This window comes from Homalodisca vitripennis, chromosome 3 (genome assembly GCF_021130785.1).
Source record: "Homalodisca vitripennis isolate AUS2020 chromosome 3, UT_GWSS_2.1, whole genome shotgun sequence".
Lineage (NCBI taxonomy): Eukaryota > Metazoa > Arthropoda > Insecta > Hemiptera > Cicadellidae > Homalodisca > Homalodisca vitripennis.
In genome coordinates, this window is record NC_060209.1 from 153,099,421 (window position 1) to 153,115,124 (window position 15,704).

At 33.7% G+C, this 15,704-nt stretch overlaps 1 protein-coding gene across 1 annotated transcript in view; it reads left to right on the forward strand.

The window, feature by feature from the left end:
• The first annotated feature begins 10,889 nt into the window (after window positions 1–10,889).
• LOC124358410 (soluble guanylate cyclase 88E-like) overlaps window positions 10,890–15,704 on the forward strand; it is a 74,026-nt gene continuing 69,211 nt past the window's right edge. The window contains exon 1 of the mRNA XM_046810710.1: window positions 10,890–10,910. Within this exon, the coding sequence (XP_046666666.1) occupies window positions 10,890–10,910 (21 nt within the window). The remainder of the gene's footprint in view (window positions 10,911–15,704) is intronic.

Sequence of the window (15,704 nt, forward strand, 5' to 3'; positions counted from 1 at the left end):
ATCTTCAGCTGTTAGACCCACTGGGTCGCGCGTTGCGCGCAGGGACACAGCCATGTGCTTCGTCTTGCATATATTTACAGTCAGTCGATTACTGTCAAACCACTGTTTAATGGTGTGAAGTCCTCGCTCAGCATTCCTATAGACTTCCTCCCACATATGACCATCAAATAACGCTACTGTATCGTCTGCGTACAAGTATAACGTACCATTATTAAGAATGATATTTCCTATATCATTTGTATAGATTAAGAAAAGTAAAGGTCCAAGTGTACTCCCCTGGATAACCCCAAAATTTATTTGCTTGGATTCGCTTTTTATACCGTTAATTTCAAACAATTTGCCGCCTATTACATAAATAACTTTTAAACCACTTCAGCGCGTTGTCTCTTACACCAATTAATTCTAATTTTTTAACCAAAATGTGTCTATCTAAGGAGTCAAAAGCTTTTGCCAAGTCGATGAACACCAATAAAGAGAGCTTGCCTTTAGCTATATTGTTATGGATGTGTTCTTGTTAAATTAAAAAGGGCGTCTTCCACCGTAACATCTTTCCTAAAACCAAACTGATTTTTAAAAATTATATTGTTTTCAAATAGATAATGGGTTAATTGTTTTCTAACATTCTTCTCTAATAACTTGGATATAACGCTTAAGAGAGATATCGGGCGATAGTTCGAACGCTCTCCCTTCTCACCTCCCTTGAATATAGGCATCACCTTGGCGATTTTAAATATGTCTGGAAAAATACCATCTATGAGACTAGTATTTATTATGTGCAAGAGTGGTTGTTTTAGATAGGTAAAGTTATCTTTGATAATATCACTAGTAATACCATCCATTCCTGGAGCTGAGCCTCCTTTTAACTCGACCATACACTCTTCCATCTGCTGTTCGGTAACTGGAGTCAACCTAAAACTCCGTCCGCAACCTGATATGTTCAATATCAACCGGGCAATCAGCTACATGGGACCGTGCCAGCCAGCTCTTCTCCCACATTGACAAAATAATTATTTAGTAAATTCGCTACATAATTTGTGTTATTATCATCTTTGATATTTGTAACCGAAGCAACGAAATGTTCCACTGGGAAGCGTGAATTTGTTTTAGTTTTCCCTGCTTATTTCTCCGATATGCTGCCACAGTTTTTTAGGATTTCCGATTGATTGATTAATTTTAGTCTTGTAATAATTTTCTTTTGTTGTTTTTAATAGGTTTACTTAAAATTATTACGATAATTTTTGAAATAATTTAACAATTCACGGTTGAAAGGGTGACGTTTAACTCGTTTGCTCAGTTTATCTCTTTTACGGATTGATGTAATTAGTCCTCGACTTATCCAAGGTTTCAACTTCAACTCCTTATTCCGAAAAAATTACATGATTTCTCCCAAGCGAGTTAACGATCAGAGGACTGTGGGAGCAGTACCAAGGCTCTCATGACGAGGCTCTTAAAGTTAAGTATGATTATTTACGACAACGATTATAATTTAGGCTTTGGCTCTCCTGCCACAGATGTCTGTTGAACATGCCTGTCCCTTCGTGACAGGATTAAGCTTGCAGAGATACACAGGAAAAAGAAACTTTGAAGGTAGAACTCACTGTTCATAAAAAAAGGCAGATGCTTTTTACAATTTGGTTAGGGAGCAAAAAGATGGTGAAATTACCTATAGTTTTGACTGCCAGAAGAACCAGATAATACCCAAAATTCCTGACCAAGCTCCTTATTACTTACGCCAGTTGTACATTTACAACTTTACAATCTGTAAAGGTACCTCAAAAGATCCTCAGACAAAGGACAAAATCTTCTCCTATGTTTAGTTAGAAAACCAATATAAAAAAGGCTCTAACCAAATCGCTTCAGCACTATACCACCGACTGCTTGACACAGATCTGACGGGAGTGCACACTATCAAAGTGGCCGCTGATGGGTGCGGCGGCCCAAAACAAGAATAAAGTAGTTATTGGTATGTTAAACAAGTTCCTTGCACTCGGCCACTCCTTCATCCCTCCTGATAGGGTTTTCGGGCCGAATGGAAGGAAAAATTAAGAAACACACTACTCTTTTGACAGACAAAGAGTACATCGACATTTTTAAGTCGTGTGCCACTGTGATCCGCTTGGGACGAGAATGTCCTATGTTGGATTGGAAGGAAAGCAGTGTCAGCAACTCTAAGAGAACCCAAAGATTGGCACTTCAGGTTACGCCCCACTAAACGTATACTCATAATTAAAAACAAAACAAGGTAATTTCTAGTTAAGAGGGGAAACAAAACTACAATATCGATTCTGGAGTAAGGAAAAGCATTAATAAGCCTGGGAAAAACAGTTATCAACATTGAATCCCAAACCTGTGAAGGAAGGTGTACCTATAAAAAAAATTGAAGTTAAAAGACTTAAATACACTTTTGACGAAATACTTCACCAAGGAATGGGAAAAAATAACCAAGATCTGACGTTCTTTAAGAATCTTTTTGACCAACAGAAAGCTCTTTCTGATCCCCAAGACAATGAATCGGACATTGGTGAGATCGACGATACTAATGAGGAAGTTAGCAATATGAACATGGACATTTACTAGATTTAAGCTGAAATAATTATAAAAATGTTATTTGTATATATTTTTGAAACATTTTTGTTACATTAAACATGTTCTTAAATGATCTCTCTCTTTATTTTAATCTTACTCTCCCATATAATGCAGGAAAACTCGTTTAATCCAATATACTGTAGCAAAAACTCGTTATGTCCAAACTAAACCCCCCTATAAAAACCCCCTAAATGTTAACATATCTTTTTGAGGATACTGGACATACATTATAATGTACAAACCTTTAGAAAAAATGTGAAAGGAGCTTACAATATACATTACTTTATGTTCTACAGTTTTTTGGGGTTTCTGAAAAATTCTTCAAAATGGGCCATAACGAAGTTTTTGCAACTAGGCGACTCAATTTAAATAAAGGCATTGTACTTCATGTATTAGGTAAGGACATGTTTAATGGTCTGATGAATATAGATATCAGACCATTAAGTATAGAGGTTTTAAGTGAGTGAATATCACGACATAAAACTATTTATATTCTAAATAATGATTAAAGTGTTTAAAAAAGTCGATTTAAAATTTGCGATTAGAGTTACATATTCACAATTCAATTTCATTTCTTGGGTTGTCTAATAATCAGTAACTTTGACAGATATTATTATTATTATTAAATTGATAAAAAATATTGAAAAATTAGGAAAACCATGCTAAATCGTGAAACTCATCAATTAGTAAATTAAAAGTGTATAATGGTTTCGTTGAATCCTTAATCAGAATTTAATATATTATTACATATAGCAACATCCTTAGAGATTAACTGTGATATTTAATCTGAATTTTTTTAACATTTCACAGGATATAAATTTAGGTAATGGACTTCCATCTTCATAATTCAGCTTGAACTGCTAATCGTGTACAAAAAATCACAAATTTTAAATTCACTCGGCTTAAATCATTACGGCGGAAGTTAAGATGAGGCTTAAGTGGTTTATATTTTATACTTCTAGAGTAAAAATAGAACTGCGGGACACGCCAGTAAAGTATTCTTGTTAGTGTTTCTATGACGCATTTCTTCCACGTGTTCTTACGTCAAAATCACCTTGGATATATTACCTCCATCATAATATTGTGGTTTAAAATATTATGATTTAGATGAAACACGTTTAAGAGATATGAATAAAAGAATACATTTTTAGTTTGCTTGGAATATATAATCGTATTAAAACGTAGTAGTTAGTCTAATTGTCGATAGCTCAGAAAGTAATATGTATTAAAAAGTCTTTGAATGTTGTGTTTTATTTTGTTCATACAATACTAATTACGCAGGGTTAAAAACATGCAAACTAAGTTTTGTATATATTTTTCGTATTAAATATTTAAAAGCTATGAACAATATTTAGAAGTAAATGTTCATAAATGGAAAGGCTATTTTATATATTTTGTTCAAACAAAACTGAAAAACTTGGTAAAGTAAAAATTCAAATTAACGATTATAGTCCTAAATTTGATGGTAGGTACAATGAAGGTTCGAAGAAATGCATTAAATGTTTACTTTAAGTCTGAAACAATTACTCTGACGTAAAAACATCAAAATACAATTACAAAAATATAAATCTAACAAATAATATTGATAAAGTAAAGTTTAAATTTTTGTTTCTTCTCACGGTTCTTAACACTTTGTCACAAAACCTTTATAATTCAGAAATTTTAATGACTTTACAATTGAAATATGCACTCGCTAAGTGACTATTGTGACTGAAAGGTGGGAGAGGCGGCAATAGAATCACTAAGTAGATTTCCAAGCTCTCACGACCCACCGCGTTACGCCTCTCTTCTCCGTGGTTCCCTCGCCATAATATTACCTCGAGGGAGTAAGCTGTCTTAAAACTTAATATTGTAACTCGCCTTGTTAAATATGGGGTAAGATGAAATCTAAATTGAAATCACGATTATAATGAAGCCTTTATTATAACAAGGTAACCAGGTAAATTAAAATCCATTCCGATACATTCCACCATGTCGGGAATTTGATTCTACACAGAATATTACTTTTAAATTAAAACAGTTTTACAAGGCGTTTATTCTAAATGACTATCTACAACAGATTGTAATAGTATGGCTTGTTATGTCTCAAGAGTGTGGTTAATAATGGTTTTAGTGTGTCTTTTATGCTGTTCGCCAGAGCATAAGATGAGTATCTACCATGTTAAGGCGTGTTATTATCTAATTTTACTGCTGCTTTTATTGTTTATACATGTTTCTTGGTTTTTTTTTGTTAAATGATGAAGGTCAATGTGAGTGGACCGATTCCATCAAACCGTCATAGATATAAGAGAACAGTTACAGGAAAAATCTAGATCTACCATACTGTACGATTATCTTACATAGATTGGAAGTGATGACAGTGATCAATAGGACACAGATGATGAAAATGATGAAACAATTCAAAATGGAGGTTTAAAAGATGAATGAAAGAATAAAAAAAATGAATAAAAGAAAAATGAGAATGATGGATGAAAACATAGTGCGAATGAATTTGTACTTTTTGAGTGGCCTGTTTCAAGTAAGAGTGGTGAGGATTATATTCGCCTCCTGGCAGAAGATGAAGGACTGGAAGACAGAGGAGGTTAGATGATGATCAACTGGATGCTGATCAGCCAGACGAATACCAGATTAGTACTCTTAAACCATTGTATCAGCTTACACAATTCTGGCAACAAGTGGAAAGGTACAATACCAAATTCTGAAGTTTTCCAGGGAAATGTTCCAGTCTTTCTCAAATTAGTAATTCTCAAAATCAAATTGCTTATACTTCTTATCGAAAAGATTTATGATGTAATATGAAGCCGTATGGTATTTCTCAAACACGATTAAACATATCAGGTACGTATTACTTCAGTATAAATGTTAAGAGAATTATAAGGTAAACAAAATTTTGACTGGTTCTATTTTGAGTTTGTTGTAATTTAAAAATATATACATATAAGTCAAAAGAAACTAATTTGATCCAAAAGTGTAAACTTCTGTCTGTTTAAATTAGCTTTCTGTCTAAGATATTGCAAATACCATAGTAATGTTATAGTTTGCCCTTTGATCCCGATGAAGAAAATAAACAACATAGTAATTTTCAGCAGTGTAAATTAACGTTCTGTCTAATTGATGTACGGTCCCACAGTTAATGATCCCCCGAACAAGAGACTATATATGTTGGCTTTCAAGATCTATTTGGGTTAAAAAACGTATACTATCAGCACTTTATATCTACTTCCGGGCTAAGATATTTAAGTACCATAATTATTGTTTGTTTTTTGTCCCAATGAATAAAATAGAATCGTACGACTAGAAGTTACTGCGGTCAAATGTGTCAGTTCCGGTCGTTTAATTCACTCCCGGTCTAATTTATTTACGGATCCACAGTTGAGTTTATGTTGTTGCACTGACCAAGAATATAAATACACATCTACTATTTGGAATCCAACTAAAAATAAAAAGACTACAGGTACTTTGATTTAAAAATAATTTATTTCCATTGCTAGTGTTCTGCTTCCGGTTTGAGAGGAACAGTGTGCCATTCCTCTGATACTCCTTAAGCTACAGTAAAAATGCCATACTCAATGTCAAGGGAGCCAACCGGTTTCGAATACCTTACGTGAACAAAATTGACAGCTTTTATCATTAAGGTAGGTTTTATAACAGCGTTTGAACAGTATTTCCAATGCATTAGCTTATTCATTCGTCACTGATACAACCTAAAATAAATTTCATATAGTAACTCCGTCTCTGTAATGTGCATTTCACTACTGATTAAGCACTATATTTCTATTTCCTTGTTTATTTAAATGTAAACAAATGTTTCTGCCCGCTTTGATGAACTTTAGCTGAAAGTGTCAACGGATTGCGTTTGGAAAATATTTTAATTTTTTTCCAGTTTCTTAAATATCCTGGAAAACTTTTCTAAATTTTCTCTCCTTATAAACCTTCCTCGAATTACAACGAATGTTTAAAAAATATAATTAGTTGAATTGGTCCAGGCGTTATCGATTAACAACACAGTTAGCGATTCATTTTTATGTAGTACATATGAATTAACAATAATAGTGGACTGTCAAGTTGTTGATATTTTTATACAGCTACGTATAAGTTTTACTAGTAAATGGGAAACCGACATTTTACGAGCTGTTTGTACTGACGACATCTTGCTTTTAGCCCCTTATAGCCATACTCATTTATTTGACGCAAGATAACATTACGGTGTTGTGTGCATGTTATACAGATATATTATATATATATATATAATTTTAGTTACAATAAATTATAAATATTGTATTAATATACAATAATAAATACATTATACAACTAAAAACAGTTCTACTGACCTTACATATTCACTTAAAGACCTCTTGCAAGCTGTATAATGCCTTTCCGACCAAGCAGGCTCTTAAGCGGAAACAATATTAAACTTGAAAAAAACCTTTCTGCACTGATATTTAATCCTAAAATTATGATAGATGTCTCATTTTAAGATTCTATTAATAAGCATCCAAAAACTTAATATTGTTTAAATATTTGTATTGGTTGTTCATAAACAACTTTAATTTTTATTATTTCATTTGAATTTGAAAATTTGTTAAAACAACTAAAGAGAGTTTGAATGCGTACTGATAATATCTTTCAAGTAACACATCTCGCAGCCAAAAGCCAGAATGTAATCAGTATTTTAAATTTAACATTGGTATTGGGAGTCAGATACTTATAACAATATGATGACTTAAGGAGTATTACGTCAAATCAACTTTTAGGTAATAATACTGTGTTAACTAATTTGCATTGCAGACTTCAAAGTCTCGTGGGTGGCGACGCAAAGGTCAATGGAGACTGATGATAATCACTTGACGCCCGAGGCAATACCTCTTCCAACCTGTCATCAGTATATCTGAATATTGAGATTACCAATTACAACGATATACGAGTTAAATTTGCATTGCAAACTTCAGTGTCGGACAGTGATAATCTGCGTGTGGGGTGGCACCGCAAAGGTCAATGGAGACTGATGATAATCACTTGACGCCCGAGGCAATACCTCTTCCAACCTGTCATCAGTATATCTGAATATTGAGATTACCAATTACAACGATATACGAGTTAAATTTGCATTGCAAACTTCAGTGTCGGACAGGGATAATCTGCGTGTGGGGTGGCACCGCAAAGGTCAATGGAGACTGATGATAATCACTTGACGCCCGAGGCAATACCTCCTCCAACCTGTCAACGGTATATCTGAATATTGAGATTACCAATTACAAAGATATACGAGTTAAATTTGCATTGCAAACTTCAGTGTCGGACATGGATAATCTGCGTGTGGGGTGGCACCGCAAAGGTCAATGGAGACTGATGATAATCACTTTACGCCCCGATGCAATACCTCCTCCAACCTGTCAACAGTATATCTGAATATTGAGATTACAAACTTACAAAGATATACGAGTTGGATATGAAATGCAGGATTTTATAGCATTATTCTTTTCATTACAGTATTTTTGAAGTTTGAAACTGCTCGAGTAATAAACTTACCGCTGCTGGTTTAGGATGGAAAACAGAGAAGAGAAAAGATCAGATGCACCCTAAACGATTTTGTTCATAAGTTGATGTTATAGCAGTGTTTAATAATAAAGTCACACCAATTTATTAAAAGATGATGTACGTGTTAAGGTAATTAGGCGACTTGTATTAATATGTCACAAATTAAACTCTAATATGATTGTACTCAGTTTGTCTGAAAATTTAATTATTCTTTTATTTTATATTTGCCGCCATGGTTAGCCTTAAGAATAATGTAAATTATTCGTTAACGCTCACCTACATCTTATGAGTGAGATGTACTGTCATCGAATAAATGTTGCTTATATAGAATGAAGCTTATTGTGAAATTCTATATTGTGAAGGCTACCTCTCAGTTCATTTTTTAAATTAAAAAAATATGGGTCAGCATATCGTCCCAGGAATAGTGGCAGTGTATTATAATTAAGATATAGTGCCATAGTGTTATGATAATTTGTTATTATCAGCTCCGACGGCTAAAATATGTTAATTAGGGTGGTCAGACAGACAAAATATAAATTTTTCACCCCCTCAAGTAATTGGCTAACGTTCACTGAATTATTCATTTTAAAATTATGAACATGTAAAAAAAGGTAGTAGATGGTACTGGTGACTTCATCCACTTTTGAGATTCTGTATTCCTATTTGGGTGATATTTTTTATAAAATCAAATGTAATAGGGGTAAAAAGAGAATCTTTTTCTTAACCCTCTAAATTAAATAATTTTACAGTTGTTGGTCAGTTGTCATTAAATACTATGTGGATATAGGATAATTCAAAAGTAAGTTGACACTTGTTAATAATATATTACAATAAGTTTAATCAACATAAAATAAATATAATTCCAAAAAGAACTTATCAATGATGTTTAAACATTGTTATAGATGTTTAGTATAAACATGAAGTTACACGGCAGACACCAATTCCAAGTACTAGTTCTGACCAGACCGCGTTGATATATTGACGTCAAACTTTGGCTAGTGGTGTTGATGCTTTACTATGTTATGATGATGATGACAGAAAGAACGGAACCTAACTTTTAAACAGTAATATATGTTTAGTATAAACATGAAGTTACACGGCAGACACCAATTCCAAGTACTAGTTCTGACCAGACCGCGTTGAGGTATTGACGTCAAACTTTGGCTAGTGGTGTTGATGCTTTACTATGTTATGATGATGATGACAGAAAGAACGGAACCTAACTTTTAAACAGTAATAGTTGTTTAGTATAAACATGAAGTTACACGGCAGACACCAATTCCAAGTACTAGTTCTGACCAGACCGCGTTGAGGTATTGACGTTAAACTTTGGGCTAGTGATGTTGATGCTTTACTATGTTATGATGATGATGACAGATAGAACGGAACCTAACTTTTAAACAGTAATAGATGTATAGTATAAACATGAAGTTACACGGCAGACACCAATTCCAAGTACAAGTTCTGACCAGACCGTGTTGAGGTATTGACGTCAAACTTTGGCTAGTGATGTTGATGCTTTACTATGTTATGATGATGGTGGCAGATAGAACGAAACCTAACTTTTAAACAGTAATAGTTGTTTAGTATAAACATGAAGTTACACGGCAGACACCAATTCCAAGTACTCCCACCCCCCCCCCCCCCCACCCCCCCCCCCCCCCACCCCCCCCCCCCCCCACCCCCCCCCCCCCCCACCCCCCCCCCCCCCCACCCCCCCCCCCCCCCATAGATTGTTTAAATGTAAAGACGTGGGTAAAGTCAAGAACAGACCTTTTAAAAACTACGATCAATTTTTAAAAGTGATTTCATAAATATAATACTTCAAAACCTAGTAGCTAAAGAGAAGCAAAGTAAAATATAAATATATATATATATATATATATATATATATATATATATATATGAGTATGTATGAGTTCAGCAACGCAGAACGGAAATTATATGCGGGTGAGGGCATTCACTTTGTAGCCCTCATATAGTGTGCTTCCAGCGACAGCTAACAATTCTGTGGAAACTACTCTAAGTCGGTTTAAACACCTGTTTAAGTCCTTCTGATCAATGGTAGTCAACAAGTAGAACACTCATACAGTAGTTGGAACTCTCATATTAATTTGTGAAAATAATGAAGAGCTAAGATGTGATAATAAAACATTCAGTTTATAACAGAGGCTATATGAATTTTTACATTCATTTATTCGAATTATAACATCTTAGGAATAAACTTCCTAAGAAGCGGAAAACTGTATAATTTAACAGTTCAAAAACTATAAATCACCGACTACTTTTGATGCCATGAAATTAACATTGAAAATTATTTCCTTCCATTAGTTTATGAAAATAATTAAGTTAATTAAAATTCAATCCAAGGGGATTTCCGTTTACTGTATGTTACATATCGAAAACAAAATATATCTTAGAGGAGGCGTTACTAATAAAACAATTTCCTAAAGTATCAGCAACATCATTATTAGCTTCACTCTACTTAATTTTTGTGTAACTCTTGATAATATATCAAATGTTGTTCTTCCATTCTCAAAGGCAGTTATTACAATCTCTTGTAGTGTTCCATCTTGTTTGCCATCTTTGCAAAATGTATTAGCTGCAAACTATACAAACATACCTGTATTGCCTTTTTAGCGAGTTTCGGGATGAGATTTTCCGGGTAGACTTGGTGTACGCTGAAGCTGGGGGAATCGACTTGGGCCAAACGTCTGATCTCCTCCCAGCGATCCTCCCCGTACACTTGCTTGATGTACTCCGACATGTTTCTCCAGCAACAGCCCGTACATCCTGCAAGACAACAAACAACCAAGTAGTGATAAACTCATTCTCGTAGGGATCACAGATAATAATATTACTCTCAATACACCGTTAAAAATCTTACAAAATAATCATATAGTTTACAACTGTTTATCACCGAATGGCAATAATATAGTTTACAATTAATTGTTTATCGCTGAATGGCAATCATTTAGTTTAAAATTGTTTATCACCGAATGGCAATAATATAGTTTACAATTAATTGTTTATCGCCGAATGGCAATCATTTAGTTTATAATTGTTTATCACCGAAATGGCTTTCATATAGTTTAGAATTGTTTATCACCGAATGTCAATCATATAGTTTAAAATTGTTTATCACCGAATGGCAATCATATAGTTTACAACTGTTTATCGGCGAATCTAGATTGTTTGTCACCGAATGGCAATCATATAGTTTAGAATTATTTATCACCGAATTGTTCACATTACAACCAGTTGAAAAATGCAGGAAAATTAATAAATTCCACATCCACTTCGTACGGTAAGGTAATCATATGATCTTTATGAATATGCTCTTTGATTCCACATTCTTTTATCCATATCGTAACAAAGGCTTACGGATCGGCTAGCCGACCATCACATTTCAGTAAAACTATTGATTTTTTGTTTTGAAAAAACTCAGAGCTCATTGTGACAATAACTAATTTTTTAGCACTGCATCCTTTTTACTTGGACCTTTTGGATGTGACTTCAAAGTTTATAGTAACAGCATCACTAACATTCTAACTTAGTAGAAAAGGCAGCAAATAAAATCACGACGATGGCTTCTTAATTCAGTAAGGTCCCACTATCGCAGATAAATTCACTCTAATAGTAATAGAAGTACATTTAACACGAACCAAAAGAGGTTTACTCGAGCCATGATCGTAAATTTTCTTTTCGTAACTATATTATTGGAAGTACATTACAGCAAATGAATCGCCACTGAAAAGGATGAGAAAAATAAAATAAAGCACATTAAATGCTTTGTAAATGCAATCAAAAACTGCCTGAATATCACAAGTAAAAAACAACGTGTGCAGAATTCTTTTATATACAAAACGTGAGTTGCAGGCTCAATCCATTTCGCCACTCTTATTAATCATAATTTTCTATTAATGACTTTTCAACTGTATTAACGATGTTGTGCTTGTTGTTTACGATGTCAACTTAATTTCATCCATGAAATAAGGGTATAAATTGCAAACATCTTCTAGTCAAAGTCGCAAACTTATTTTTGAATAACAATCAAGCAAATAAATTTCACAATGACTATAAGTAAACTTATTTCGTAGTTCACATTCCATATTCCAATTTACCTTTTACTTGTACCGCCTTAATTTTGTAATGGTTCACTTATTGGGGAATGACTGCACGATGTTCTTCCTCTGAAAGTAATTGTAAATTAGTACTTACATTATTCTAATAATTTTAAATGTTTTAGTTTTTTTTTTTAGTTTTGATCGTATTTTATGAGTAGAGATTTACATGTTATACACGTATAAATTATTACGGGACGACTACAGACAAACTACACATCAGTTATAGTTAATAAATTAAACTTCTATTGAGTTTTCTTATCTAATTTTGTCTTAGCATTTTAGACCCATAGAAGAAATCCAAGCATGCATGGAAAACTATGAACACCTCCTAGCCAATACTATAACTTTAAAAAATCTGAACCAACCAAACGTAAAACGGCGAGAAGAAGTAAATTTTCATGTCAGAGTAAGTTTCACGTTCTCTTAAATTCTAAACTGTATCACACGATAAATAATTTCCTAAACGGGTTCTGGTCTAAGTAATGGTTTGTCAAATGATAAAACGGTTGCTATTAAGAATAGCGTCACTGGATTAATTGCTATCATTGGTCGTGCCCCTTCGAGAACATTAATTAAAGAGTCAATCGATGGTCTTTTCCATTCAAAACCTTTTTGTTACTAGTGACAAACTATCCGTTTTGGTAGACATGAGAACGTACCATAAATAAAGTGATGTTGGGAGTGAAAAATTTCTAATTTAAAATCCCTATCACGGAACTGTTTTTTTAACGGTTTAGTAAAAGTAAAGAAACATCGTAAATTAGTGAAGGTGGCCTCACTCTATTCTAATCTAAATGACAACAGTTATGAGGTCACAACACTTTTATTAAATCCAACAGGTTAATTCAATCTTCAATTGAACTTTCACCAGCCTGATTAAACGGTGTCCTAATGACTTATTAGGGGTTGAATATTTTCCTTACTAATTACAAATGTCTCAACATTTTACTTCTGATTATTTATCTCTTAAAAAGCCAGTAGTCAATGCAAAATTTAGAAGAAGACACAATGGACTCGGCCTCTATTAAAAAATAAATATAAAATGAACTCGGAAGTATACCAGTGATCGAATTCGGATCACAAGAATGAAAGATTTATTAAATAAGTTTCATACTGAATGCAATGCCTTAATAATAGGCTGTTGAAGATAAGTTTTCCAAGGAGGTAAAATCAGGGAACAAAAACCCAATCATCCTTGGAAGAAGAATAAAAATAAATTTACTCGAATTCACCACCCAAATCACACAACATGTATGTTGTATAGAGGTTCTGCAGTCTGTTGTTAAAGAATTTAACTAATTTATATTTGTAGACAATTTTTTTATTATTATCTACATACATGAAAAAAAGATATAACTAAAAGCACAAATAAACTTAATAATTTAACTAAACAAACAGCATTTATATTATGAACAAGCTTGTTCACTACGTAAATGTGAAATTCTGAACTAGGATGACTCCAATCACAGAGTAAATTGTTTATGAGATTATGAATAAAAACGTATTACGACTATTAAATAAAAATTATGTTTTATTCATTGATAGATCAAACTAAATGCTAAACGAGGGGTTTAATGGACATAATTCGCCACTATCCAATGATATCAATAACCCTTATAGAATTTGAAAACAACATTCATAAATATTCAACGTTCCATAGAATGAACTAAATGTTTGAGATGGATTTAACAATACTTCAATTCATCAAACCATTCCAGCTGTCCACGTCACAGGATGATTCTGAAATAGTAATGTTCCAGCAACATGGAGCAGTTCCAAATTATACCCTAAAATCACTCCCTTATTTGAATAATGCTCTTTTAGGATAAGGAGACTTGATGTTGTTGAATACCTCTCAAGATCACAAGATATACCAACCAACTGCACTACTTTGTTACGGAGCTATGTTGTACACAGAATTTACTAAACAAAACCCCCAAACTATTATTGGACTCCAGGAATCTACTAACTCCTTAGGAAGTGCTACAGCTAGTAGTGTCACATCTTTACACAAACCTATTGGCAGTGTCAGTTTGCGAAATCTGTTTTGAGCATTTTCTTGTACTATTCTAATAGTAGAACATTTAATAAAAATTCATAATTTGAATTGAGGAGGTAGCTGGAATGAATGCCTGTAAGTCTATAGGCTTTCCTCTGGAGAATACATAAATAGCTTCTCCGTGTTTTAATCAACATGCCTGGAAAATTTTATTTTAATTTTTATCGTTTAGGTTGGTACATGTATTTTTTCTAAGCCATTTCCCCCGCGCCTGCTGGTCTCTTTTATTTTCACCAACGCGGTTTTTTTTGGTGGTTTGGTGTCGGTTTGGTTGCTTGTTTTTTCCATAGTGTTTTGTTAAAGAGAGATAACGGTTATTTGGGATTTGTGTGTACTCTAATTTACTGTTTGGTAATTTATGTCGATGTCGGCAGACAGAATAATCTCAGAATAATTCAACTGGTGATTTTTGTTAAAGGTGCATAGAAGGATAGATAAAACTGTTTTATGAAATAAGAATGGAAGCAAAAAACGTAGCAAGACGTCAGGGAGACAAAAGTTGGGCCAAAGACCCTTTATTTTTTTCGTTAAATTACTTACATAAATCTATTGAATGGGTTTGAGGACACCTTGCTTGTGTGGTCTTGTATTTAGTTGAAGGGGCGCATCACAAAGCCGTACTGATCAACAGAAACTTTTATGATCGGATTTTTTTTCCGATCTGAGATCACGTTTATTTTAAATCGTACAAGGTGATCTGACGTCATAAGAAGTTGGTTTTCGATCTGGTCGATCTTGGAACGTGATCTGAGATTGGGAATAATACCCGATCAGAAATGCTCCTGGCCATCAGTTTTGGGGGCGGCCCTTCAGTGGCGGCTTGGACGCGATGCCCGAATTTCTGGTGTTTTAAAAAAAAAAATCAATCTACATCTCTCGAGATAGTTTCCTTAATTGATTGCTCTAAGATCACTGCATATTTATAATATAAAAAAACAAACAATTTTTTGATTCAGAATAGAATTAATTTTATGGAATAACATGCTCTTCCTTATACTTTTTATTACCGTGGTTTTGCAAAAAACTTCAATCAAAATGAAAACAAAAGAAACAAAAATTTTGTTTTTCTTCAAAACATACGTTTTGCTTATAGGCCCGTATTCCAGCTACCGCCTCAATTGTTTCTTTTTATAATTGCAATTAAAAGCTGTTTACTTAACAAATTTCGGTAGCTGTCATTCACAATATGTGAGTTGAAATAAAATCCACAATTATGTTGAGGTTTTTATTTTTTATTTTACCAAGATCTTCAAAAATAGGAAGCAAATTATAGAAGCTTGCATTATTTTTTTTAATTGCCCTTATTATTACCAAATTTAAGTCCCCCCACCCCCCCCCCCCCCCACCCCCCCCCCCCCCCACCCCCCCCCCCCCCCACCCCCCCCCCCCCCCAC